General features: G+C 49.7%; 8 protein-coding genes across 8 annotated transcripts; 5 read left to right on the top strand and 3 right to left on the bottom strand.

Moving 5' to 3' along the window:
* Positions 1 to 157: 157 nt before the first annotated feature.
* H6S33_002963 (uncharacterized protein) lies at positions 158 to 3,254 on the top strand (the record flags this gene model as incomplete). The annotated part of the gene is made up of 5 exons (XM_044834739.1): positions 158 to 162; positions 215 to 978; positions 1,045 to 2,211; positions 2,266 to 2,411; positions 2,475 to 3,254. 5 exons carry the CDS (start codon positions 158 to 160, stop codon positions 3,252 to 3,254), a joined length of 2,862 nt encoding a protein of 953 aa, XP_044692170.1.
* A 1,270-nt stretch (positions 3,255 to 4,524) lies between these two features.
* Positions 4,525 to 6,722, bottom strand: H6S33_002962 (uncharacterized protein; the record flags this gene model as incomplete). The annotated part of the gene is made up of 8 exons (XM_044834738.1): positions 4,525 to 4,551; positions 4,615 to 4,719; positions 4,772 to 4,878; positions 4,933 to 5,194; positions 5,394 to 5,974; positions 6,027 to 6,516; positions 6,579 to 6,613; positions 6,689 to 6,722. 8 exons carry the CDS (start codon positions 6,720 to 6,722, stop codon positions 4,525 to 4,527), a joined length of 1,641 nt encoding a protein of 546 aa, XP_044692169.1.
* Positions 6,723 to 7,238: 516 nt separating this feature from the next.
* On the top strand, positions 7,239 to 8,381 carry H6S33_002961 (uncharacterized protein; the record flags this gene model as incomplete). The annotated part of the gene is made up of 3 exons (XM_044834737.1): positions 7,239 to 7,428; positions 7,523 to 7,825; positions 7,945 to 8,381. The coding sequence occupies 3 exons, from the start codon at positions 7,239 to 7,241 to the stop codon at positions 8,379 to 8,381; spliced, it is 930 nt and encodes a 309-aa protein (XP_044692168.1).
* Positions 8,382 to 10,037: 1,656 nt separating this feature from the next.
* Positions 10,038 to 11,961, top strand: H6S33_002960 (uncharacterized protein; the record flags this gene model as incomplete). Its single annotated transcript, XM_044834736.1, has 6 exons — positions 10,038 to 10,155; positions 10,243 to 10,287; positions 10,350 to 10,396; positions 10,530 to 10,610; positions 10,664 to 11,674; positions 11,731 to 11,961. 6 exons carry the CDS (start codon positions 10,038 to 10,040, stop codon positions 11,959 to 11,961), a joined length of 1,533 nt encoding a protein of 510 aa, XP_044692167.1.
* Positions 11,962 to 12,694: 733 nt separating this feature from the next.
* On the bottom strand, positions 12,695 to 13,189 carry H6S33_002959 (uncharacterized protein; the record flags this gene model as incomplete). Its single annotated transcript, XM_044834735.1, has 3 exons — positions 12,695 to 12,901; positions 12,991 to 13,043; positions 13,171 to 13,189. The coding sequence occupies 3 exons, from the start codon at positions 13,187 to 13,189 to the stop codon at positions 12,695 to 12,697; spliced, it is 279 nt and encodes a 92-aa protein (XP_044692166.1).
* A 734-nt stretch (positions 13,190 to 13,923) lies between these two features.
* On the bottom strand, positions 13,924 to 16,450 carry H6S33_002958 (uncharacterized protein; the record flags this gene model as incomplete). Its single annotated transcript, XM_044834734.1, has 3 exons — positions 13,924 to 15,939; positions 15,998 to 16,257; positions 16,339 to 16,450. 3 exons carry the CDS (start codon positions 16,448 to 16,450, stop codon positions 13,924 to 13,926), a joined length of 2,388 nt encoding a protein of 795 aa, XP_044692165.1.
* Positions 16,451 to 19,799: 3,349 nt separating this feature from the next.
* On the top strand, positions 19,800 to 21,800 carry H6S33_002957 (uncharacterized protein; the record flags this gene model as incomplete). The annotated part of the gene is made up of 5 exons (XM_044834733.1): positions 19,800 to 19,857; positions 19,932 to 20,172; positions 20,240 to 20,444; positions 20,501 to 20,828; positions 20,920 to 21,800. The coding sequence occupies 5 exons, from the start codon at positions 19,800 to 19,802 to the stop codon at positions 21,798 to 21,800; spliced, it is 1,713 nt and encodes a 570-aa protein (XP_044692164.1).
* A 749-nt stretch (positions 21,801 to 22,549) lies between these two features.
* On the top strand, positions 22,550 to 25,916 carry H6S33_002956 (uncharacterized protein; the record flags this gene model as incomplete). Its single annotated transcript, XM_044834732.1, has 5 exons — positions 22,550 to 22,799; positions 22,914 to 23,420; positions 23,500 to 24,188; positions 24,346 to 25,712; positions 25,832 to 25,916. The coding sequence occupies 5 exons, from the start codon at positions 22,550 to 22,552 to the stop codon at positions 25,914 to 25,916; spliced, it is 2,898 nt and encodes a 965-aa protein (XP_044692163.1).
* Between the last annotated feature and the right edge of the window lie 469 nt (positions 25,917 to 26,385).

Below are 26,385 nucleotides of genomic sequence, written 5' to 3'. Positions count from 1 at the left end.
AGCCCTAATCGCACATGTGCTTTGAGGAAGTAATCCCGGTGTTCTTTGCTCGCCTCCTTAAGCTGACACTCGAGACTGAACACGGCTCCGGGCTCATTCTAACGTGGTCTTCACGAATATATTCAGAAATACCTGGATGTAAATATTATTGTTAATTATGTCGTGAGTGCTCCTAGTCATGGGTTTTCTTGGATGGCTTCTGATATTGGTACAGTGATTTTCGAGAACGAAACAGCTCCAGGTCTGAGCATGAGGGGGACGAGAAGACGACTACTGACAACTCGAGCACCGACGATGACAGACATACCAGCAGCACTACAGGCCAAGAACCCAACCCGGAATCCAACTTGTTAGATAAGAACTTTGAAAACATTTTTGTAATACAGGTAGCGATGTTAGACGGGGCATTGCTATCCCTCAAGAAAACTACAGATCATATCCTAAGCGAAGTCCGAGGTCAACCCACAGCGATAGGGCTTGAAGTCAAGAACCCCGAAACCGGGAAAAGAATCAAACTTGATCATGCAAGATTCATACGCCTAAATAAGTGGCTCGGTTCCAACATAGATATATTGAGAAAATTTATATGGCAATGCGAGAACGACAGCGGCTTAAGAGGAGATGGACTGGACGGGAATGAGATACCAGGAGATCTCAACAAAAATTTATCACTATTATGCGACGAGGGATTTTCAGAGGTCATCAGGAATACCGAATCACTACTAGCAAAAAAAACCATTCCTCCTGGAACTACTATCTTCAAAGACACAATTGATGCAAGGGATTGTTTAGAACTAATAAAGGAGGAACATAACCGCTTAAAGGTTTGGATCTCCAATACTAAAATAGATGAAGGTGCATTATCAATTTTAGTCAACCACGATTTATACAAGCAAGCTGGAGAAATATTACAGAGTATTCTTGTGGATTTGATATCGATTTGTGAAGGATGCCTTACTAAGGAACCTACTGCTCAAAGTGAGTAGTAATCCGAACATGTGTTTTGAAAACATTGGCAAGCTAGGCTTCCTAACAACTTTCCAGATATCGTCGTACTAGTACGCAACCAATGGCTCGATGAAGCTAAAAAGCTTTTGACAATACTTCCTGACAAGTCCAATAAAACAGAAAACTATTTGTTTTCTGATGCTTCCCCAAGGACTCCCGAACCAGGACCATTGATCTCTGAGGAAAATCTAAATGAGGGAGACCCCAGGCATTCGCCTTCTGGAACCTCAATAGAGAATCGGAATATAACAGTAGGAGCTACTTCATCTCAGTTCAACATAGTACCACAACCCCCTTCACGCCGACAGCGTCCGGCCCCACCTGGAAATCATGGGCCAAATACCTCGCCTAACCATAGACCTACCCAGTTGGATGAATCTGTAGAACCTGCCGGCTCCAACCTGAGCCGTCCAGAGTCCAGAGGTTCCATAGCATCTTCTGCGTATACTATCATGTTTGATGAAAGACCTCTTCCAGAGTATTTGATTGAGAGCCTAAAGGACTCGAACAAGACTTTGATCACCCTAGTTAGGTCATTAGAAATGGCAAAAGCAAACATGGGAGATGGAGCTCACTCGCAAGTCTATCGGGCCGTTCGACATATAAAAGATAGCCAAAAAACCCAACCTTCTTCGCCCGCTGAACCCTTTAATCTTCCTCCTCCTCCTGAGCCACTTCAATTCCCTTCATTTGTACATCCTTCTCCACACCCTCCAGGAGAGCCTATTGAAGCGAATTCTCGTCCGGGCACGATCCCCGCCTATATGAGGGCGCCGTCACCCATATGGTATCCGCAGTACCCACCACCGCCATCATCAATGTCAATGGCACCGGCACCAGCACCAGCACCAGCACCAGCACCGGCACCGGCACCGGCACCGGCATCAGAACCAGCACGGGCACGGGCACGGGCACGTCGGGCACCGGCGGTGGAAATGTACCAAGATCTGTGGGATATTGCACCAGGATCAGGACTAGCACCGGAATCACCAACGGTATCGGGATATGTAGGATACGCTACTTTTCCGCGACCTCGGAAGACGTACAAGCGTGTATCTCCCTCAGAAAAACGACCACAGGGGGAACCTTATCCTCCAGAAAAGACTTCTAGAAAGCGATCCGATGGTTATCTCTGGGGTAGAATAAAGTCTGCAGCACTTACTGAAAACAGGATACTAAATGATTTACTTGAGCAACTGGAAGGTAAAAAAACATTATCCATAACCCCTAAATGACATGTTTATTGATTTGACGCAGAGATCGGCTTTGGCCTTTACTGCGACCGGCATTCCTTGCTATTTAGTAATTCGGGCCTTGAAAAATGGGTTGTCCTTGAAGTTCTTCGATGTATGTGGCATGACGATTCCCAAATGACAAGAGATTCATTTGCAGAAAAGGCAAAGGTAAAATATGATTTAATAATGGTTTTTATATACTGCATGGTTATAGAGCTTACTTTTGAACAGGGGGTGCTATCGGGGAAGAAAGATAAATGGAATTTCCCAGAATCACAGGTAAGGCCAGTAGTTCCGGTGTCGCCTACCCTATATCACTACGCACGTCAACCGAATTACTATGAACCAAGGAGAATCGCAATGGAATCTCAGGAAAGAAGTTATCCAGCTGCCCCGCCGCAGATTTACCGTCCTACATATGGAGTGACGGACTACCGTGTACGGCAAAACGGCCGGGAACAGCAGCTTATATCCTCAACCCCCCACAATCCACAGATACAATACGCTGAACCCGATATACAATACGCTGAACCCTTACCCCCAACCCGGGCGGGGACATTCGAAATGCCTAGCAGAGTCGGACAGGATGAAAACCGCGATCAATACCAAGCACAAAATCGTTCACACGAGCCTCAACCAGGGAGTTATGCTGATCCATGGAGCTCATATTCATATGCATCACGTCCAGCAGATGACATGATCAACAGGGCCATGGGCCGTGTGACTCATTCTTCTCCTTACACTTCCCATATCGGCGTCGCTAGGACTCATCTCATGCCTCAAAGTACTAATACCGACAACGCCTTCAGCAATGCGTACCAAGAGATTAGCGCTGCGTACCAAGAGCGCGCCCATAATAAAGATGGGACAGCTAAGGATACTAAGGAAGACGGACCCGAAGGAGCTCCTCCAAAAAGCAATCTCAGTAAGAACAAAATGAAGGCGCTTAGACCGGAGGTTTCTTCAGTTGATCCAGTAGAGGTGCTCAAAGAGGAGGCTGGGGAACGCTGAGAAGATCTATACTGGTGGGAGCACTTAATCTTTTCTTGGTTCGCGAATTCGCCAGATAATCCCACTGTTGCAGGTTTCGTTTCATCATGTTATTTTGTCTTTTTAAGACCGGGGGTTGGGAGATCTAGAGAGGATAAGTATTGTAATATTGTCGTATAGATGTAGAAGGCTACGTGTACCTATGAATAGATCAATGGATTAGTACCTATGCGCTCTCTTCATTTTTGCAGTGGGAAATGGCCGAATGATATTACATTTGTAAATATTATCCGGTTCAATGAGCATGTCGAGGGTATCAAGCGTATGATTTCAGGTAAGAATGCGATATAAAAGCTGATGTTGAATAAAAGTACGTAGTCGCAATAGTACGCCCATCGTCCGTTCCTGTAATACGTATGGGGCGGTAAATGTGTCAAAAGTAATTTTACCAACGGTAGTAAATTATTTTACCACTGGTGGTGAAAATAATCCTAGTATTTATACCCTATAATGCTAATTTTTATGATAAAAGCACAGACCTTTTGGCCAAAAGGGGCCATATAATGCCAACATATATGAAAATTGTCCACCGGTGGGGAATTTCACCATCGGTGGCGGTATTTCACCACCAGTGGGAAATTTTCATAAGTTTTGGCATTAATGATTGAACATTTACTTATTTAGTATAGTGTAGCATAAAGACCGAAACTCAGTGTTTATACCAGTGGAAATGTACTAATGTAGGATAGCGTGCAGATACAATGACTGAAATTCAGTGCTTATACCACCGGTGGTAAATAATTTACTACCGTTGGTAAAATTACTTTTGACACATTTACCGCTCCATAAATAAGACTACGTGCATGTAAGTACCCTTTTACACCTCCGCTAAAATTACAACTGGCTAATCTTCTATACCGAGTACTTCGTACATGTAGTTTGTGCGATAGTTTAAGAACTAGAGCAATACATTTCACAGGGTTCATAATCATGAATCATAAGCAATCACTCGATGGTACATGCTGTTATATCCTCAAGCGCTAAACTAAATTCGCCACTGTCCTCCTGTTTGGTGCGCCTCCGCCGATTATTTGCTTTAAATTTTGAATATTGAGGCATAGACTAAGCTAAACTACTAACTAACTAACGACATAAGGGCATGCGAAAGTGTGGGCTGATGCAAATTTTTTTTGTTACTTTCACTTTTCCTTTTGTTTTTTGCCCAAAAGAATACGATATGGAGGGGGAGGATCTTGCTGTTGCGGCTTGTTACTGTTACGATTACTGGTTTTTAAAATGCGCCCACCTCATAATTCTCCTATACCGAAGAAATTGGTTAGTGTACGGGATGGAGGAAAACAGTAATAGGATAGAAACATACTTCTGAAAAGTAAGTGCAGACTACAGTCCTATCGGCGAATTTCCTCCCTGCAAGTGAGCGGAGGGCGGTGGATGCACATTCTTGTGTTTCGAATCGGACGAAAATCTGCAGAGGGTTAATCGATAATCATCAGAAGATATGAAGAATAATATTGTACCTTTCCTACGCCAGCTGCTTGCCTACTACCGCCGCTAGGACGGGGAACCTTCATGTCAACAAGAGCTCCAAACTTTTCGCACTCATCACGAATATCTTCGCAAATTTCTAATCAAAAGTTAGTAATCATTTCGTCAGTAATTTGAGAAAAGGCTAGTTTACCTTCATATTCGTCGGGATCCATCAATTCATCCGGTGTAACCATATTTAGCAACTGGAGGACGCGACTAGCTTCCAGGTCGACACTTGTAGTCCCTGCCATCATGGCCATTGCGTTAACACCCATTTCAACTCCGGCAGCTTGTTTCATTCCGATAGAAGCGCGCTGGACCCGGAGTGTGCTGTCGCCTAGCTCCATCCCGTTGAGTCCTTCTACTGCAATATCTGTGGTACTGGATTCTAGATATTCACAAAAGGCGATTCCCTAAATATAGAAAAGTAAAAAATTAAAGGTTAATAGCTATACTAAAATTAAAATGATAATGTCCCCAATAAGCATTTGTTGAAACGGAATAGATTTTCCGTTCGCACTTTTTGCCTTGCATATTTTTCTTCAAAAGATTTTGCGAATGCAAAGGGGACATTAGTTTGATTTTGGTTAGTATATCTGGAGTTGGTTGTACCTTGGAAACATCATCAGTCGTGTCCTTGACCAGAATAAAAGCCTTAAGATCACCAAAACTCTTCAGGAGTTCGATGACCTGCTCGTCCTGCAGATAGTCCGGAATTTGTGATACCAAAATCTTGTTAGGTGTATCAGGCACATTGCTAGAGATAACTCCTGGTTCGTGGTGACCAGAGTCATCAGCTACAAGAGGTACAATGTAATCCTTGGGCCTCTTGATGTCAACCTTGGCACCCTTGTACACAATTCCTGAGAGAGCTAAGCAAACTGTGGCATCATTTGTGTTTTTGAATTCAAGAAGACCTATGTCTTTGCTAGATGAGAGCTGCGCGGAGGTTATAGGGTCTGGGCTGCCTGTAACGACGTTAAGCGAAGACAATGATTGGTTGAAGAACTGCAGTAAGCTTTCCTCATCAGATGTTGGGGGAAGATTGCTGAGTAAAAGACGCTTGGCTTGGCGTGAGTTTGTGGGCTTGAGTGTAGCTGCTGTTGCTACGCTGCTTGGCTGTGTCATAAATGCGTGAAGCCTGGTGGGATCCATTGGGGCCTGTCTCGGCGCACCGGGGAGTGGGAACATTCCTGAATTGCATGTTAGCATATAAGATAAGATTTGGGTATATGTGCGACTGACCAGAAAGCTTTGCTTGTTCAGCAGTGACGTTTTCATATCCTTGAGGCTTAATATCCCACATGGTCATTCTCCGCTTCCTCTCATTAATAGGAATGATATCAGTTAAATCAGGTGTCGGCTCCCTCTTCTTCACAGGCGGTGTTGCAGACCGCTTTCTTTGGGCAGCAGGGAACTCATCCACAGCACCCCTCGTGCTTCTGGTCTCTTGTCTAGAGGCCCTTTCACCTCGCCTATCACCGCGTCCGCCGCCATCGCCACCACGTCTCCTCTCCCTATCAAAGTCTCTATCGCGGCCGCCACCACCGGTATACCTATCTCCGCCGTCACGATCGCGCTCTCTATAGCTGTCCCGTGCTCCGCCGTCGTAGTAATCCTCGCGCCTACTTGCTCTCGAAGAGCGATGTGGAGATCGCGAGCGTTCGCGACGGGGTCGGTCGTTCCGATCTCTATCTCTATCTCTGTCCCTGTCCCTGTCTCGACGATCAGATGACTAGAGAGTGCATGTTAGTAAAATTACTTTTTGAGGAGTTGCGAGGCTGTAGTTAAACCTACGTGATATTCACGCGATGATGAATAATTGTGCCTATCTGCAGGGCGGACTGCAACATCAGTAACCCGCTCTTGCTTGACTCCAGCAGATGTTGATCCAGTTGGGTTCATACCGCCCCTTGACGAGGTGTAACTGTCACCGTTCATTATTATTGACGATGAAGGCTGAGAGAAACGTTTGCTATACGAGATGAATGTTTAGGAGTTTTGCCGCTGAAGAAATACTTATTTACCGAGAAGGGTAAAGAGTGATCTGCGCGATGGGATGTATGTAGTAGGATGATTTTAGTCGGGATATTGTGTTCCCAATGGGTGGGGTTGAGAGCAGTATGTAGAAATATGAACTGCCAGTGCTGTATTAGTTGTTCCTGATAGCAGTGGTGGAACGTGTCGAGTGTGCTGCTTCGAAGGAAGACGCGGAGAGAAAAGGGAGAGAGAAGGCCGACAGTCGCCAATTCAGTGGCTGACAACGCATAACAGTGGCTGATGTGGCGTCAATCAACGACATATTAGCCGGGTAACCTGACAGTTGCTGCATTGCCGCAGACCTGCATGCAACGCTTGATATACATGGGTGGGAAAGGTATCAAAGTTCCTGTCCACTTACAACTGCCGTACTCACGATATCTTACCCATATTATCAACTTTTAAACATTGATAATAATGGCATTCCGTCTCGTCAGAAACAAGGCCTTAATGGCGCCTGCAAAATCCGCCCTTGGAGCAATTCCCCGTGCCGCCATTTTTTATTCAACTTCCTCAAAACCCGCTTCTTCCAGTCAATCTCAAGCATCTGAAGCAGAGACTCACTTTGGGTTCCAAACAGTCAAAGAATCACTGAAAGCGGGAAAGGGCAAGTATTTCTTTCTACAAAAGTCATTTACTTAAAATCAGAAAGAAACAAAAAAATGTAAAAACAAATGTTGACATTTGAGCTATACCGATAGTTGCTGAGGTATTCTCCTCCGTTGCTTCTTCATATGACATTATGAATGATGCTATGTCCTTTGGCATCCATCGTCTATGGAAAGATCATTTCGTCCGATCTCTCAACCCTGGCCGAAAGCCTGGCGGCTCACCTATGGCCATCCTTGATGTCGCTGGCGGAACCGGAGATATTGCTTTCCGCATGCTCGATCACGCCGACAAAATCAATGGCGACCGTGAAACCACCGTCATCTGCGCAGACATCAACGCTGATATGTTGAAAGAGGGTGAAAAACGTGCTCAGCAGCAAGGATACATGTCCAGTAATTACTCCTCCCAGACTTCTCCTCAGTGCCAGTGATCATCTGTCACCCCCGCACTTTTCGTTTCGATAAGCGATAAGACATCCACCACTTGAGACATTCTTACTAATTGGGTACAGCCAATCGTATCTCTTTCCGCGTGGAGAACGCTGAGACACTTGACAGCATTCCAGACAACTCAGTTGATCTCTATACCATTTCCTTCGGTATCCGTAATGTCACCCGCATCCCCATGGCACTCAAGGCCGCCCATCGGGTTCTAAAGCCCGGCGGTGTATTCGCCTGTCTTGAGTTCTCTAAGGTTTCACCTGCGCCGCTAGACGCCATCTACCAGCAGTACTCTTTCTCTGTTATCCCTCTGATGGGACAACTTATTGCCGGTGACAGGGACAGCTATCAATACCTTGTTGAGTCCATTAAGAAATTCCCAACCCAACAGGAGTTTGCGGTTATGATTAAGGAAGCTGGGTTTATGAATGTTGGAAAAGGATATGAGGAATTAACCTTTGGTGTCGCAAGTATCTGGAAGGGTGTTAAGCCATTGGATTCAAAGTAATTACTGCCATGTACTTACCTGTCCCCTTAAACCATATCCATGGCGGTATCTTTCCTTCTCTCTTTCTTTTTTATATCTGGATACTCTTTATTTTGTATTTCCTAGAAGTCTAAGCGGTTGGGTAGGGGGGAGTGGTGGGAGTTCGACTTTATAACAAATGATTAACGATTCCTTGACGAAAACAAACGTAATGTACCCGCGAGTGATTACCGATGATCTTCACCTCTACCGTGGGGGTACTGGGGAGAGCAGGTACATGCTATTTGTTACTGCAGTTACACACTCAAACCCTGCCATGCTGGCCTGTAAGAAGGAGTTTTATTACGGTGTTACCCCGTTGCTAGGTAGATGGTGGGGTGGGTACGGGACCCACGCCATCTACAAATGCACTCCGGCAGCAGTATCCCGGGGGATTCGCATTATCACCTCTCCAAGTGTAGGGGTATGGACGTACAGCATGGATTGTAACTGGCCGTTCGTTACCCGGCCTGGTCACTACGGAGAAAAAGTGGAAACAACTGACCCCTCATCATCACCACCATTAGGCCCCGCAGTGAATACCGGTGAGCTGGGCCTTCTTCAGCCTGCGCCTAATCTGGAGGAGTTGTTTTCTCTTATTATCCGCAATCAGTGTATCCAATCCGTAAAATGTCACTGCTAGGCCCACGTGGGTTGGATTCATCCTAGGTTGGTATTTGACCTCTCATGGCTGCACGTTTTCTCAGCCGTCTTATCAGTTCTTTCATACTATGAACGATTTTTAGATAAAGCTATTCTCAAGACTAGACAGGGAATTATGATGGGAGATAAGGTACCTATGCCTGTGCTGGATTACGCTCAGGAACAATGCATTGATCTACATATGTATGCGGTTACATGTAGATATATAATTCTCCTAATATTCGATCTGATCCCCGTGGATTATGGTTACCACCGCGAATTGAGGAGCTTCTCTTACATGATAAATATCCAAAGACAGGGCTCCTCTGAGTTGTTTTTTTGTTTTTTTTGCTTGGAGGGGGGTTCGTAGATAGCGGGGATTCGATCTTACCCTTTCTTTTTTTTTAGTCATTGACAAAGTTTGTGTTGTAGGTTTGGTGGGGGTGCGGACCCAGCCAACCCCAGCCCAGCCCAGGTAAAGTTGAGCTTGGTGGTTGGCGAGGCGCGTCCCGCCGGAGAAATTCATAAGTTGGCCGCGTCCGCGGTGTGTAAACAAATTTCAAAAGGGGGGAGTAAAAGAATATTTTTTGCAATGCATAGCAATCAGGACTCAATCGGAAAAGAAAAATGTACTCGTGGTAGAAGAAACAATAGAAGAGAATAGGCTGGTTGGGTGTAATGAAAAATAAGGCAAAATGTCAGAATAGCACATACAGTAGGTAGGGATGGGATACAGATCATGACCACCATCAATCAATTAATCGATCAAACCCCGCCCCTCTGCAGCATCCATCTAGCCCGGCGAATTTCTGAAGATTGGGTTGCCTCTTACACGGGTCTCTGCCGTACTATAGATTCACCCTCGCCTCCTCTCATCTTCCTCCTTTCCTTCTCAACCTCCTTCTCTCTCCATCTTCATCGCCCCATCTCCGCTCTCCACTCATCCACCTGCTCGAACCTAATCCCTTTTAACATCCCATATAATCAAGAGTAAAGATGGCCTTCACCGAGCATGAGAGTGTTAAGTCCCACTACCAGTGGTTGAGCCAGCTTGATGTGGACCATGTCCCTCAGCAGAAGAACTACAGGAGGACCTCCATCATTTGTACGATTGGTATGTTTTTCTTTCTAAATGCTCTCTCTCCCGCTCGCTGCTCTGCTATGCTCCTACTGGGTGAAAGCTAATCAAGTTTCGAAATAGGACCTAAGACAAACTCTGTCCAGGCCATTAACAACCTGCGTAAAGGTATCTTTTTACCCCTCCCCGCTTCAACGAAATATTGGTAGGCACTAATCTCAAGTTTACAGCTGGTTTGAACATTGTGCGAATGAACTTTTCTCACGGTTCATATGAGGTAACTTTTTGCTCTCTCCCTGTGCCGCGCTTCAACTTCCCTTTGTTTGGGTGACGTGTGGTTGTTATGGTGGGGTGTATAGTGGGGGTGTTTCAAAAAATTGTTATCGGTGCTGATAAGAATTGACGAGTAGTACCACCAATCTGTCATCGACAACTCCAAGGAGGCTGAGAGAATTCAGCCTGGTCGTCCATTGGCAATTGCTCTTGATACCGTATGTTCTACTGAGCTTTAAATTCTACCTTTTAATAGCTAAACCATTTATAGAAAGGACCCGAGATCCGTACTGGTAACACCAAGGACGGTGGTGACCACCCGATCTCTGCGGGAGCGGAGATCATAATCACCACCGATGACCAATATGCCACCGCTTGCGACGAGAAAATCATGTACGTTGACTACAAGAACATCACCAAGGTCATTTCTGCGGGCCGTATCATCTACGTCGACGACGGTGTTCTCTCGTTCGAGGTCATCGAGGTTGTCGACGAAAAGACCATCAAGGCTAAGTGCTTGAACAACGGCAAAATCTCTTCAAAGAAGGGTGTCAACCTTCCCAAGACTGATGTAGACCTTCCTCCTCTATCAGAGAAGGACAAGGCCGATCTACGATTTGGTGTAAAGAACGGCGTGCACATGATTTTCGCCTCTTTCATCCGTCACGGTTCGGACATCACCGCTATCCGTGAGGTTCTCGGCGAAGATGGAAAGGAAATCCAGATTATTGCCAAGATTGAGAACCAACAGGGTGTCAACAACTTTGACGAGATTCTCAAGGAGACTGACGGTGTCATGGTTGCTCGTGGTGATCTCGGTATCGAGATCCCCCCTGCGCAGGTTTTCATTGCGCAGAAGATGATGATCGCCAAGTGCAACCTCGCTGGAAAGCCCATTATCTGCGCTACTCAGATGCTTGAGTCCATGACATACAACCCCCGCCCTACCCGTGCTGAGGTTTCTGATGTTGGAAATGCTGTTCTTGACGGTGCCGACTGTGTCATGTTGTCTGGAGAGACTGCCAAGGGTGACTACCCTATCGAGTCTGTCACAATGATGCACGAGACCTGCTTGCTTGCGGAGACTGCTATCTCATATGCCCCTCTTTTCAACGAGCTCCGAAGCTTGACTCCTCGCCCCACTGAGACCAGCGAGACTTGCGCTATCGCCGCTGTCAGTGCTTCATTGGAACAGAAGGCTCGCGCCATCATTGTTTTGTCTACATCCGGGTCTACTGCCCGTCTCATTTCCAAATACCGCCCTAGCTGCCCCGTTTTCATGGTAAGATATCCTTTTGAAGACACACTGGAATTCCGATTTTGATGCTTGTGCAATAGATCACCCGAAACGGCAATGCCGCCAGGTACTCACATCTGTACCGCGGTGTATACCCCTTCGTTTACCCAGAGGCCAAGCCCGACTTCGACAAGACCGTTTGGCAAGAGGACGTTGACAAGCGTCTCAGATGGGGAATGGCTGAGGCCATGCGCCTCGGTCTCCTCGACAAGGGTGACACCATCATCGCCGTCCAGGGATGGAGGGGTGGTCTTGGAAACACCAACACGTAGGAATTCCCCTGTCCGCTCTCGATTTCTTCTCTTTTCCTCTCCTTATCGCTCCTATTATAAGAGCGTTAGGAAAGAAAGAGAGTTGAGACCGTAGTGTCAGAATTTAGGTTGTGGACTGACTCTTGATGCTTAGTCTCCGTGTGTTGAACACCGAAGTTTAAAAATCATCCCGGTTCATTAAGTTGAAATGCCTCTCTGCCTGCAAATCTTGAAATAAAGAAAGAGCGGCAGATGTGTATGTGTGCTAGTGATGTGTTAAGTAGTTGAAGTAATGTGGCGGCATTAGGAAGGGGGGACAACATGATGGCATAAATTCAACTGCTCTTCAGAGAGGGATAAAGTACAAAAAAGCAAATAAATAAGTTTTTTAACGCGACTTTGTGGAATTTTTTTTTTTGTTTATAGGCCCTCTGCTTGGAGTCTTTTCTTCTTTTCTCTTATGCTCTCAAGCAACTGAACTGAACCAATTAATAAAACGGTGCATGTTATGTAGCTGCAAAATTGCAACACAATCTATCACTCGATATTTGATAAATGCCGGCTAGTCTATTATTTGTAATAATGTTGAATTCTTTCTTCTGCATCACACGGATGTTTTATTGATATTGTATCTGAGTCACAGTTCATCACTCGGTGCATTTCTGTACCAATGATAATCTCTCAGGTTTCCAGTAAACTTTTTCCTCCCCTTTAATTTCATCGCAAAACACAAAAGGCTACACATAACACACTCCTAATCGTCCTTCTCCCGCAAATACTCTACCATCTCCTCATACTTCTCGTCATCAATCTTTTCAGCCAACCAGTGCTCGTCCAGCATCCAGGTCGCCCACTCACGATCACCCCCCTCATCCTCTTCTACCTCCGTGATGATCATGTTTCCCTCGCAGATGCGTGTATACTCCACCCTCAACATCCATCTCAGATCGTTGGAGAAGTCCTGCAGCCAGAAGATTAGCTCCATCTCTTCGTCTACGGTCAGGTTGCGCCCAAGGGAGGTTGCACAGATGGTGTGCTGTAGGACAAGACCTTCCATGTCTGTAGGTGTGTTGTGGCACTGCGGGCATTGGAAGGTGTCGGGACTGTTTTCGTGCGCCCAGTCGATCCAGAGTTTGGTTTGTCTGCAGCCGGGGCAGGTGGGGGATGTGCAGAAGGTGTGTGGGGTGGTGGTGGGAGTGACAGTGCACTCTGGGCAGGGCGTTGGGGTACGTTGGTTTTGTGCAGACATCTTGTGGGAATAGTAATAGTTTTGGGGTGTTATAGCAGTTTGGGGGTGTTGTAATAGTTTGGAGGTATTGTGGTAGGATGGTTTATGTGGCGCGCAATGCTCTTTTATAGGGGTTAGAAACTTACATGTAGTTCATTCAAACATTTTTTCCGAGATTTTCAAAAGCTGTCGTGGGAGTATTTGAACAAAAGCACACTCAAGTGATTTGCCTTGAAAACAGACCATGTGGTGACTGGGTTTTCATCTGTGTCGTTCAATTCGTCCTATCTACTTGACATCGTAACAGCATCCTGGATTCAACATAACCCCATTTCCATCCCACCAGCCCGAAATCAATATGCTTCATCTCAAACCCCCAGCCGCATTAACGTACAAGCCATATAAGCTTCAGCTACCACATAATCAGGATATCTTCAAAGAAAAAAAAAGAAAAAACTCCCATCCTCCCAAAAAGACGAAAAAGGATATATGGCTATATAAAGAAGAAGAAAAACCCCCTTGCTGTTCTTTTTTCGTTAACGTCCCAACCCCCGTAAATGACGTAAGGAAAATATTCGTGATATCTCATAAACAAGAAAGAAAAAAATAACCCACTTCCCCGTATAACCCACTGAAATCAGAAATAAAAAGATTCGTCACCCATCTATTCGCCCAGGAAAAGGAAGGATTGAGAAAAAAATAAAAAATACAAAGTTCCGCCAAAACAAATAATAACAAAAAGGCTCTCATCAAAATCATGTCCATTGGACGCCGCCATCCTCAGCGTCATCGCCGTAGCCGATACTGCTACTCATCAGTGTACTCCCTGGCCCGCTGACGGCCTGCGAGCTTGGCGCCATCCCACTTCTCTCTTCACGTCTCTTCTTTCTCCGATAATCTTTCGCCATCTCCTGCTCTAACTCTGAGTTTGCCTCTGTTCCCGTGGCACTAACCACGCTTCCCCGCTGACTGGGGGATATACCGCCCCCAAGGCCCGTCCATCCTGGCAGAGGAACGCCCTGATTTATAGGTGTCTGCACCACTGCTCTTGGCGGCTCTGGTATTTGCGGCGCATACTGCGTTTGTGGATGTCGTGAAGGCGGTGATGGAACTGCCGAGGAGCCGCCGAGGAGACCACCGCTGTGACCTGCAATGGCACTGGAGATGTTTGAATCTGCTCCAAGGACGCTACTGCCGTGCTGTGTATCGGGTCTTTCTACAGAAGAGGATCGACGACCCCGATTCGCGGATCCAGATCTGCGATTTTGTCGTTCAATGTCCATACTCCTTTCCCGCTGCTGCGCACGCTCCGCCCGCTGTCTTGCTCGCTCCCTCCGGTCACGTTCGGCTTCCTCGGTGGGGATTCGGCGCACAGTAACAGATTTCCCGTCGGGGTTGACACGAACTTGGACGCTGACGTTGGGGTTTCCTTTTGATAGTCGGATTGTTTCGAATCCCGGTGTTGCTTCTCTTCTATCAAGGGTCAAGAATTCATTGCTGTGGGAAATAGGCAGACGGACAACATCCTCACTGGTCCTTCCACGGCTACCATTACCACGGCTGTTTCCGCGACTATGGCTTGGTCGGCGTGGGGGTTCTGGCGGCATGGGAAGCGGTACCATAGGCGGTTCAACAGCACCTCCCTGGAGAGGACGAGCAAACCCGTCATCAACTTCCATGTATCCCATTGGAGAAGGTGGCATCTCTTCATACTCGCGGCTAATAGGTTCGTATTGGGTGTTGACTGCAGGGAACCTCCTGTTTCCGGCAGCAGAGAGCGCGCTGACATCGGATGGGTTAACCGGAGAGTTTGGCATCTCCTCATACTCATTGCCTATGCGCTCGTACTGGGTGTTGACGGGGACATATGGAAATCTGCGACCACCTGAAGAAAGCGCACTAACTTCAGATACAGGTTCAGAACTGTTGATACCGCTAGTTGTTTGGGAAGAGTAAGGCGATTCGGGCATGGAGATATGCTGTTGTTGCTGTAGGGGTGGTAGATGGACGCCGTGGCCGAGTGTAGTGCTATCCCGATATCCTTGTCCATATTCTTCTCGTTGAGGGGCATATTGATCATTATTGTCGCGGTGTAGATTGGCTTGGTTGTTAGGATTTACAAGGTGAGCTTGCGGTACATTCGGGACGGGGGGTATTGGCTGTCTGCCTGGAGGGGCACCAAGGCCTCCTGCGACAAGGCTAGTGCTGGGAGCTCTGCTGGTGTCAAAGGATGTTCCGCGATCGTCAATGACCATCTGTTCACTTTCTCTATTCATTCCCGATTCGCGCTTTTTGAACACATTTGAAAACAGGCTGAACCTTCCACGCCTCGGCGTCTGCACAGGCTCATCAAACCTAGACGCTTCCCCAAGCTCACTTGCATGTGGGGTAATCCCTGATTGAACTCTTGAATGGACTCTTGATTGAGCTCCTGTCTCTGTCATTTCGCGCGGTGGCCTCTCATTGCTGGGACTGTGGTAATCGTTGTGGAAATAGTCGCGGGCGCTAAGATAGTCAAGAATGAACCAAACAAGTACGAACAAGGCCATGAAGATGCCATAGAGAATAAATAATACGAGGGGCGATCCGTAGAGGTAGAATCCCAAAGGAATCTGCGCCAATCCGAGAAATAGAAGGCAACGACCAAGCCATTGGTGCAGCATAGTGTGAAGCGCAATTCGTTTTCGGATTTTGGTAGAATTGCGCCAACGGACGAATGCGCCGAATAAAGCCTGGAAGAGTACTCCAGCATACAGTGTTGCGCCAATGATCTATTTGGAATCAGTAACTCTCTCTTGTCTTCGTTGATAAGAACGTAAATAAACTCACATGGTGTGGATTGGTACCCCAGTTCTCCCTTCCAACAGCGGAAAACCCAGCGGCAAAAGTGATAGTCAAACATATAATACTCGCAGTGTTGGAACCAATATGCCCATACATAGCAGTCCTCGGGTTCCTTCCGTGGATCAGGTACCTAGTGCAAACGATTGCCGCGGGGATAAACAATAGGAACGCCAAACATGCGAAGACAGCATGGACAACAATGAGCCTGTAGTAAGTTGAGTTCCCTGCGTTTCGTGCTCCGTATCCTAAAAACCCACAAATAAACTATTAGCTTGTTGCTCGACTTAAAGAACACGCTATTAGTAGTGAATAGTAAAGCCACACACCATTTGCCCGCATATCAGGCAAGGGAAGGCCCACGAGCGGCGGCAGGAGGTATAACGATCTTGCCCCATCCCACCTGCCGTCGAAAGCAGAGCCGGTCACTCGAGGCGCCATTCTGAGACTGAATGACCCTCTCCTTCGGCTCTAGCCCTATTCACTTAGTGCTTCCAGTAATGGAATGCTGTTGTCGTTGCCGTCGAGTAGAAAGTTAACTAAAGCGGCCGTAGAAAATGGTGGTAATGTGTTTGTGGATATGGAATGCGCGAAGAAACAAGCAGGTAAACAGAGGGGGAAAAGATCTCACAAGAAGAATGGAAAGGTGTGGGAGTATTTCTCTCGGAGCGAAGGAGGTTGGGGGGAAACACAGAACAGAAAAGGCCTGCGAATCAAATTCTATCCTGAAGAGGCTCCAAACCGCGCAGCCAGCCTCCTCAATTATGTCAAATGCTACAACAAGTGAAACACCACCAACGGCAATAACAACCGTGCTCTGTCTAAGCAGGTGAAAATCCCACTCCAGATCTTCCCGCGCGAGACTTTGCGTAATTTCTATTTCCGATGAACTTTGCCTTATGTCAAGTCAAAAAGAAACGTCAAAGAATTGCAGCATGCAATAAACCCAAAATTAACGACTGATCTGAGAAAATCTTAAGGCTTCGCTTCCCCCACAGCGCCATCGATCCCGGCCGGACCACCTCAGCTCGCCTCTGAGCTGTTATTGGTGATCTCGGCTAAACATCATACCTGTTTCGTCAACTTTGCTGTCGGGGTCGTTGCCGCCAAGATACACATCCCAATCCCAGCCACCTCATCGATTAGCCATCCGAGTGATAATCGCAGGCGCTGCATGAATCGCCGCTGACGCACCGAGTGTTCCGGTTTACAAGTTGGTGGAATTTAGGGTAGGTACTCTGACGTCGAAACCCCATACCAAGATATTCGTCATGAGATCGTGGCGCCTTGTCATGGGCAAATACAGGGCACAGATCTTCTGTAAACTGTATCATAGAGTACGTGACTCAAGCAAAAGTCAGAGTCCTACCCCATGCCAAATACGGCCCAGAATTTACTCCGTATTATAGATATATTTCAAGTAAATTCAAAAAAGTCCATACAGCGAAACGTGTTTTGATCGCATGGACCTTGGCATGGTAGGCTGTTCATCATGAGAGATCACTCGGGCCCCGGTTGGCGGCAGCGTTTTAAGAGAGCCTAGATAATCTCTATTAATATAAGATTAATCTTTACTAGTATCTCTAATGAAAAACTCGCCTTTTGAGTAGCAGTGTTGAGAGGAGCTCGAATAATAGCTGGAACTACAGCTCTTATGGATTCAGCACTCAGATAGGCCGGGTGAAAGATGCTGCAGTATGGCCTCCTTGGTAGTAATATCCGTGTACGCGTATGGCACATGGCCATTAGTGATATCGAGAAGTTCCTGTATTGAAATTTCGCTGATTTATGTTGAGATTCGAGCGGTGATACGACGAGGAGGTTGGAATAGCAGTGATGTCCTTAAGCTTTATTGAGTCGAGTACGGCAATTTTCCTCTTGCAGATCACTTTTGATTTTTTGTAGACATGTGTGTACACGTGCTGTCAAAGATAAAGTTCGGAAGCCACACGGCCATAATACATACACGTGTACATGTAGTTCACATTTACATCTCTCATCCGCAAAACAACACAAAATCTCGTTTCCTCCAATCACCAAGCATTTCATGCATTCTTATCCTCATCAAACTCAACTAGCCGAAACTTTGTCGGTTAACCTTCTATTATAACTACACTAATTACACCTATAATATCTGGGTCAGTCGACTCGCCCAGATTACATATGTAGCCAACATTACCAAGTTGGCTCCGAATATACACGCCCAAACCAGTGCCAGGCTCTCTCTCCAAACAGCATCTCAGCCAAGGCCACGGAAAGAATGATAGCAAACACTTTACTAGCAAAATTCCTACTAGCGCACGTGGTTTCATCTATTCCCCCGGGTCCCTATTGCGAGTGTCATTGTAGGAAGTAGCGGTATTCTATGGATTCGCCGGCCAGTATAGTAGCTTATATACGTATTTCTAGACTGTGGGCTTCAGATATATCTTGAGTCGATGTGTGAAACACTAAGCTGCGCATGCACATGTACATGAGATCCCTCTATAGATAAACAACAAGGAACACGTGGTCCCCCAGATGAGGAATCCCCCTATTCGAGTTATCTTAGATACATGGAGTATTTTCCATGAGATGAGACGTCTGTTATTTGTGGCAAGTCATTGCGGTGATTGTTATTGACGCTTCACGATGCGTATAAGGTGGTCCCAAACTATCTGTACTTTTGTCTTAAAGCCATCTTGTTCTCTAAACTTTACCTATAAGAAGGAGACTTCTATCTCTTCCTTATTTCTAATTATTGTTCATACAATACACTCTATATTCTCGGTTCTCTATTTGATTATGTACTTCAAAAGATCATCTCAGAAAACATTGAAGTCTTGTATCGAGACTCTTGTCCCGAGACCGGCTTGAAATTTGTTATGATATGCTAGTGCACTAATTGTTGGTGACGGGGTCTTGGCTCACAACTACTCACTCGGTTTTCTCAAGCCTGTCTCAGGACGGTGTGGGGCAGGTTAGCGGAACAATGTCAGTGTGTCAGGTCACCGAGTGATTTCCCATGAAGTACTGGCTAGTGAGTCCTGCATTACTTACTCAAAATTCAGAAAGGAACTGGCTTTTCTCTCTCTCGAATACTAATCAACCTCAGATATTCAAGATTTGGTGTAATTAGTCACAAAACCTCTTCACGCATCGCATAGCCGGTAGATGATACAACCATTCATGTACGTACTACAACTGCAAGAACCGGACTATGCGCAAAAAGCAAACTACATGTATCAAGTAAAAGCGCCCATTTCTCGAATTATCCTCACCGCCCACTATGGCCCACGTACGTCTCCACTGTTTAAAGAGCCGTTTATTCTGGATAATTACCCCAACCCGAGGTCTGTAGGAATGGATAATATGGTATTGTAGCTAACACTCATCGCCGGCATAGTTAACCACGAGACCCCACCGGTACCACTCACTCACCACATCAGCCGTGAAGGTCCAATTCTGCGATTCGTGAAATGTCTTTAAGGTTAGTTCGGGCTAATGCAGGCCAGATGAGCTACATACAGCAGGGGGTGAGGCTCTGTAGCAACCGCGGATAAAGTCCCGGGTAAATATGAGGGGGAGGGTGGGATTCCCTGCCCCGCTCTCGTCACTGTGAGGGAAGAGCAATGACAGATGGGATGGATGCGATGGATGCGATGGAGCAGATATAAAATGCTTTCCCCTGAGAGCGGGGAATTTAATGTGAATAAGTTTATCGTTCTCAATTTCCCCTCTTTTCTTCGCTACTAGCAATTGGAGCTTTTTTGTAGAGATACCCACTTGAAAGTACTGCAATATCAGCTTCATGGCTTCCTCTTCTCCATTGTACCTGGGCTTCGACCTTTCGACTCAGCAGCTGAAAGGTTAGTAGTAGCTATTCTCGTATCGTAGGCAAGAGAATTGAAGGGTCCTAACTGAACATCTCCACTCCAAATAGTTCTTGCATGTTCCAGCGACCTAGAACCCCAGCACGAGGAAATCATCACCTTTGATACCGACCTCGCACACTACAACGTCACCAAAGGCGTGCACACAAACGATGACCAGCACCAAGTCTACGCCCCCGTCGCCATGTGGATCGAGGCATTGGACCTCATCCTGACCCGGATGCAGGCCAAAGGCTTCGACTTCTCGCGCGTAAAGGGCGTCTCGGGCGCCGGGCAGCAGCACGGCAGTGTGTAAGTCGCAATACAAATCTACATATCTATAAGTTTGTCAATAGCGAATAGCTAATATCCACCATAGCTACTGGTCCGCCGAAGCCGAAACGATCCTCGCAAAGCTTGACGCAAAGCAGAGGCTCGTGGAGCAGCTCTCGCCCGCGGCTTTCTCTCACCCGTGGTCACCGAACTGGCAGGACCACAGCACACAGGCTGAGTGCGACACCTTCGAGGAGTCCATTGGCGGCGCGGACGCCCTTGCAAGACTGACTGGGTCGAAAGCACATCACGTATGGCCACTCTTATTCATCCTGCATGTTCCGCCAAAATGCTAATTGGTTACCAGCGCTTCACCGGCCCCCAGATCCTCCGCTTCCACCGCCGCTTCCCAAAGGTCTACGAAAAGACCGCGCGCATATCCCTCGTGTCGTCGTTCCTGTGCTCGCTCTTTCTCGGCCGCATCGCGCCATTCGACATCAGCGACGTCTGCGGAATGAACCTGTGGGACATCCAGGGCGGGAAATGGGACGAGACGCTCCTCTCCACCACAGCCGAGGGCGAGCCCGGCGGCGTCGACGGCCTCAAGGCCCGCCTCGGCCCCGTCGAAACCAAGCACGGGAAACACCTTGGCCCCGTCTCGCCGTGGTTTGTCGAGCGCTTCGGTTTCAGCCCAGGTCAGTAGTAGTAGTAGTAGTAGTAGTCAGCCCCCAAATCGACCGAGTGATATCCTATGCTGACAGAGGGGGGGGGGGGGACCAATGATAGACTGCACCATCACCCCGTTCACGGGCGATAACCCGTCAACGATACTGGCGCTGCCGCTGCGCCCACTGGACGTGATCGTGTCACTGGGGACGTCGACAACGCTCCTGATGAGCACGCCGACGTACGTCTCGTCGCCCTCCTACCACATGTTCAACCACCCGACCACAAAGGGCCTCTACATGTTCATGCTCTGTTACTGCAACGGCGCGCTCGCGCGCGAGTCCGTCCGCGACGCCCTCAACAAGCTGCACCCCCCGCACGCCGCCGCCGACCCCTGGTCGAGCTTCAACAGCACGGCGCTGGCCACCCCGCCACTCGGCAAGTCCGCGCCCACGGACCCCGCAAAGCTGGGAATCTACTTCCCGATCCCCGAGATCGTGCCGAACGTCAAGGCGGGCACCTGGCGCTTCGAGTACTCTGATGGGAAGCTCGCGGAGGGGGGCGGGTGGAGCGCGGGCGACGATGCGCGCGCGATCCTCGAGTCGCAGGCGCTGTCGATGCGCATGAGGGCGCGGCCGCTGCTGCGGCCGGACGCGAAGGTGAATGGCGGGAGGCAGCAGCCCCATCGCGTGTATGTTGTGGGCGGGGCGTCGAGGAACCAGGCGATTGCGGAGGTGGTCGGCGAGGTGCTGGGCGGCGTGGAGGGCGTGTATCGGCTGGATGTGGGCAGCAATGCGTGTGCGCTGGGCGCGGCGTACTATGCGACGTGGGCGCTGGAGAGAGCGGAGGGAGAGGGGTTTGAGGAGTTTGTGGGCGCGAGGTGGAAGGAGGAGGGGAAGGTGAATAAGGTGGCGGAGGGGTATACGGAGGGCGTGTGGGAGGCGTATGGTGAGGTATTGGACGGGTTTGAGGAGGCGGAGAGGAGGATTGGGGCGAAGTGAGGGCGGTGAGGTGGGGCTTTTGGGGGGGGGGGTGGGTTCTCGTTTGTGTGTTGGAGCTGGCTCTGTAGCGGGGAATGGAAAGCGTTGTGTTGGTCCATATATGCTTGGTGTTTGAGTGTTTTGTTCTGTGCCGCCGTTCCTGTAGTGATATAAACAAAACCAATTAGAAACATTCATGTCCTATCTTTCAGGAAGGAAGGGGGGGGGGGGGGGCGTAGGATAAGACGAAAGCCGTACTCCATCTCCTTGAAATAACTACTATCGTCCTCTGTAATCAATATAGATGCCGATTCCCGGCTGCCCGTGTATCGGCATTGATTGCATCTAATCTGTTTCTGTAGACAAAGTCCCCAGCAGCTCTCGTATCACCGGCGTTCCTGCGTCGATGCAGCAGTCCAGCTGCAGTTGTTGTTGTTGTTGCTGGGAGCGTCGAGTTGCACAGCTGTGAGTGAAGAAAGGCATCCCGCATCCTGCAGCGTGTGTGCGAGCGAGTGACAGCCCATGACGCACACCGCCGATCCCCACACTATCGCTCGCTCTCTCTCTTGGCACGCCCACGACAACGCAGGCCCCAACCAACACGCACACCCACACCCACGCAACACCGAGCCTCCACTCCACTCCACTCCACTCCACTCACCACTGGAGCTCTCCACCAGCTCTTCCACTCCACCACTCCACTCACCCCCCCCACACCACACAACACCTATACCACCCCTCACCACTCACGAGCACACAAAAGAAGCGCAATGGCCTTCGACCCGTCCGAGTTCAACTCGACAAACTACATCGCCGCCGCCGCCGCCGCCGCCGACGCCAACGCCCCGCCCACCACCACAGCAGCACTGGACCCAATCTTCCGCGTCGAGCTCGTGCAGCTGCAGGCGCAGGTCGGCGCCGACTTTGTGGCGGTCCAGGTCGCGAACAATGTCATCATCCTGGCGCTGACGAGCGGGCGACTGCTGAGGATCGATTTGGCGAGTCCGGAGAACGTCGACGGTGGGTTATACTAGTCGCTGGCCCGGCCCCGGGTTTCCCGTTTTGGGGGGGTTGTTGGGGAGAGAGAGAGAGAGAGAGAGAGAGAGTGGAGCTGATGTAGGGGGATCGGAACAGATATCGACCTCCCGCGCAAACCCTCCGAAGTCGGCACGATCCGCAAGATCTTCCTCGACCCCACCGCCTCCCACCTATTCATCACCACCACGCACGGCGAGAACTTCTACCTGCACTCGCGCTCGTCCAAGGCGCGGCACCTGGGCCGCCTCAAGTCGCTGCACATCGAGTGCGTCGCCTGGTCGCCGGCGCTGCCGACCACGAGCACGCGCGAGATCCTGCTCGGCACGCAGGACGGCAGCGTCTACGAGACGTTCATCGACGGGCTCGACGACGGCGGCGGCGCGGCGTTTATGAGGAAGGACGAGAAGTACCTTAAGCAGGTGTACAAGATGGCTGATAATAGCGGCGTCACGGGCCTCTGGGTCGATGCCCTGCCGGGGAAGAGTGAGCTGAGGAGGGTGCTGGTGGCGACGGCGGGGGCCGTCATGCATTGGGTGGGAAGGGTGCAGAGGCATTCGGATGTGGGGTCGATTTTTGCGAGGTTCTTTGAGGCGGAGGGACCAAGTACTACCCCACCCACACCCCCCCCCCCCCCCCCCCCAAAACCCGCACTGCTGTCTGGGTAGAAGCTAACACGGAGCAGTGATCCAGGACTTCCACGACACCTCCACGCCCTTCAGCGCGCTCTGCACCTCCCCCGACAGCGCCGACCCGCACGACCCCGACCGCTCCTTCGCCTGGCTCTGCTCGCCCGGCATCTACCACGGGCGCCTCCTCACCTCCCCGCCCAACCCCGACCTCGGCGCCCACGTGCTCTCAACCTCCAAGCTCTTCCCCTCCACCGCGCTCTCCTCGCAGCCCAACTCCATCGCGCTCACGCACCACCACGTGCTCGCCTTCAGCGGCACCACCCTCTACGCCATCAACCGCCTCGACGACAGCATCGTCTTCTCGCAGAGCATCGTCGACCCGGGCACGCGCATCCTCGGCATCTGCGCGGACCTCAAGAAGTGTACGTATTGGGTGTTTACGGCGAGCGAGATCTATGAGGTTGTGGTTGTAGACGAGGAGCGGGATCTGTGGAGGATATTGCTGAAGGAGAGGGCGTTTGAGCGCGCGATGAGGTATGCGAAGACCCCTGCGCAGCGGGATGCGGTGGCCGTGGGGCAGGGCGAGTATTTGGTGAGGTGTGGACGGTATGAGGAGGCGGCGGGCGTGTGGGGGGGGTGTAGTAAGAGCTTTGAGGAGGTGGCGTTGACGTTCCTTGAGCGGGGGGAGCAGGACGCGTTGAGGAGGTATTTGTTGGTGAAGTTGGGGAGCTTGAAGAAGAGTGTAAGTGCTCTCTCTCTCTCTCTCTTTTTTTTATTGCTTTCTTGGTTTTGCTTTTTTGGTTTTGGTTCTTGGCTTTGGGTTATTGCTATATTGCTATATTGCTACGCTACACTGAAAACTAGCTAAACAATCATTGACCTCCCTCCCCCCTTTCCAGGCCGTAATGCAACGCATCATGACCGCCTCCTGGCTCGTCGAAGTCTTCATGGCCAAGCTCAACACCCTCGAAGACAGCCTCTCCACGCTCGCCACGCACGCCACCTCCTCCATCACCACCTCCGCCGACATCACCGCCCAACTCGCCTCCGTCCGGTCCGAATACCAATCCTTCATCACCGCGCACAAGGACTCCCTCGACCGCAAAACCACCTACGAGATCATCTCCTCCCACGGGCGCAAAGACGAGCTCCTCCACTACGCCAACACCATCAGCGACTACAGCTACGTGCTCGCCTACTGGATCCAGCGCGAGCAATGGCACGAGGCCCTGTCCGTCCTCAAGAAACAGACGGACCCCGAGATGTTCTACAAGTACGCCAGCGTCCTGCTGAGCAACGCGCCCACGGAGACCGTCGACATCCTGATGCGGCAGGGCAACCTGACGCCGCGCAACCTGATCCCCGCGCTGCTCAACTACAACAAGTACACGCGCGCGCCGCTCAACGCCAACCAGGCCGTGCGCTACCTCCTCTTCGTCATCCACCAGCACGGCTCCACCGACGCCGCCGTCCACAACACCCTCCTCAGCATCTACGCCTCGCATCCCAGCCGCGACGAAACACACCTCCTCTCATACCTCGAGACGCACACGGCCTCGCCGCACTACGACGCAGACTTTGCCCTCCGCCTATGTATCCGCCACAACCACGTCCTGAGCTGCGTGCACCTCTACAGCTCCATGGGGCTGTACCTGCAGGCCGTCGAGCTGGCGCTGAAGCACGGGAACCTCACCCTCGCATCCATCGTCGCCGACCGCCCCTCCACCGACACCGCGCTGCGAAAGCAGCTCTGGCTCGCCGTCGCCCGCGCCGTCATCGCCTCCTCAAGCAGCATCAAGGCCGCCATCGACTTCCTGCGCCGCTGCGAGCTCCTCAAGATCGAAGACCTGATACCCTTCTTCCCGGACTTTGTCGTCATCGACGACTTCAAGGACGAGATCTGCGCCGCGCTCGAGGACCACAGCCACGCCATCGACACGCTGAAGCGGGAGATGGAGGAGTCCGCGCGGACCGCGGCGAATATACGGCGGGATGTGGAGCTGCTGGATCGGCGGTATGCGATTGTGGAGCCGGGCGAGCGGTGCTGGCTGTGCCAGATGCCGCTGCTGGCGAGGCTGTTTTATGTGTTTCCGTGCCAGCATGCGTTCCATAGCGACTGTTTGACGGGGGAGGTGCTGAGGGGCGTGGGGCCGGGGAAGGGGCGGAGGGTCAGGGATGCGCAGGAGAGGATGGAGAGGGGGATGGTGGGGGGGAGGATTAGGGAGAAGGCGGTGGAGGAGTTTGATAGTCTTGTTGCGTCGGAGTGGTGAGTTCTTTTTCTTCCATATTTCCCGTTTTCTATTTCCCGTTTGTCTGTTTGTCTGTTTGTTTTTGGCCTCGGCTTTTTTGGGGTTTTAGCTGACGCTGAGGTGGTGGTTGTGATAGTGTCCTCTGCAGCGAGTTTGCGATAAAGCGGATAGACGAGGCCTTCGTGACGCCCCAAGACGACCTCTCAGAGTGGGCAGTCTAAGCTTAAAACTCCATCTCTTTCTCCCCCGCTGACATGACGGGTAAATGATGACATGAACCATGAACTTAACAACTGGATAACTCATGATGTGGGGAAGGGATCTCTCCTAGATCCGTTATAATTTATATAAATATCTATTTATGATGTCAATGATTTGTTTGTTGTTTTTCCTTTTTTCAAAACCTTTCTGTTTCTAATTAATAGCATGAAGTGTAGCTTTCTATATATGTGTGCACATGTGCAGAGTGTGAACGACACCTAACCCTGAAATTTAGTTGTTTCCGTGAAAGTGCACATGTAATGACAATCCTAGCTCGTTTCGGCAACTCCTTATGATATCGTTTTTGGTCACTATCTGCTGCATTCGGTTATCTTCACAGCGGCGGTGGCCCAACCGTGTTCGTTCTCTGTGCAGCGTGCTGTGCTCCTCGACCGGTCACTCGGTCTCGGATATGCGTGCTGCTGCACT

Source organism: Morchella sextelata (genome assembly GCF_020137385.1).
Source record: "Morchella sextelata strain SCLS chromosome Unknown scls_14, whole genome shotgun sequence".
In the NCBI taxonomy this organism is placed as follows: Eukaryota; Fungi; Ascomycota; class Pezizomycetes; order Pezizales; family Morchellaceae; genus Morchella; species Morchella sextelata.
This window is presented reverse-complemented; position numbering and strand designations above follow the sequence as displayed.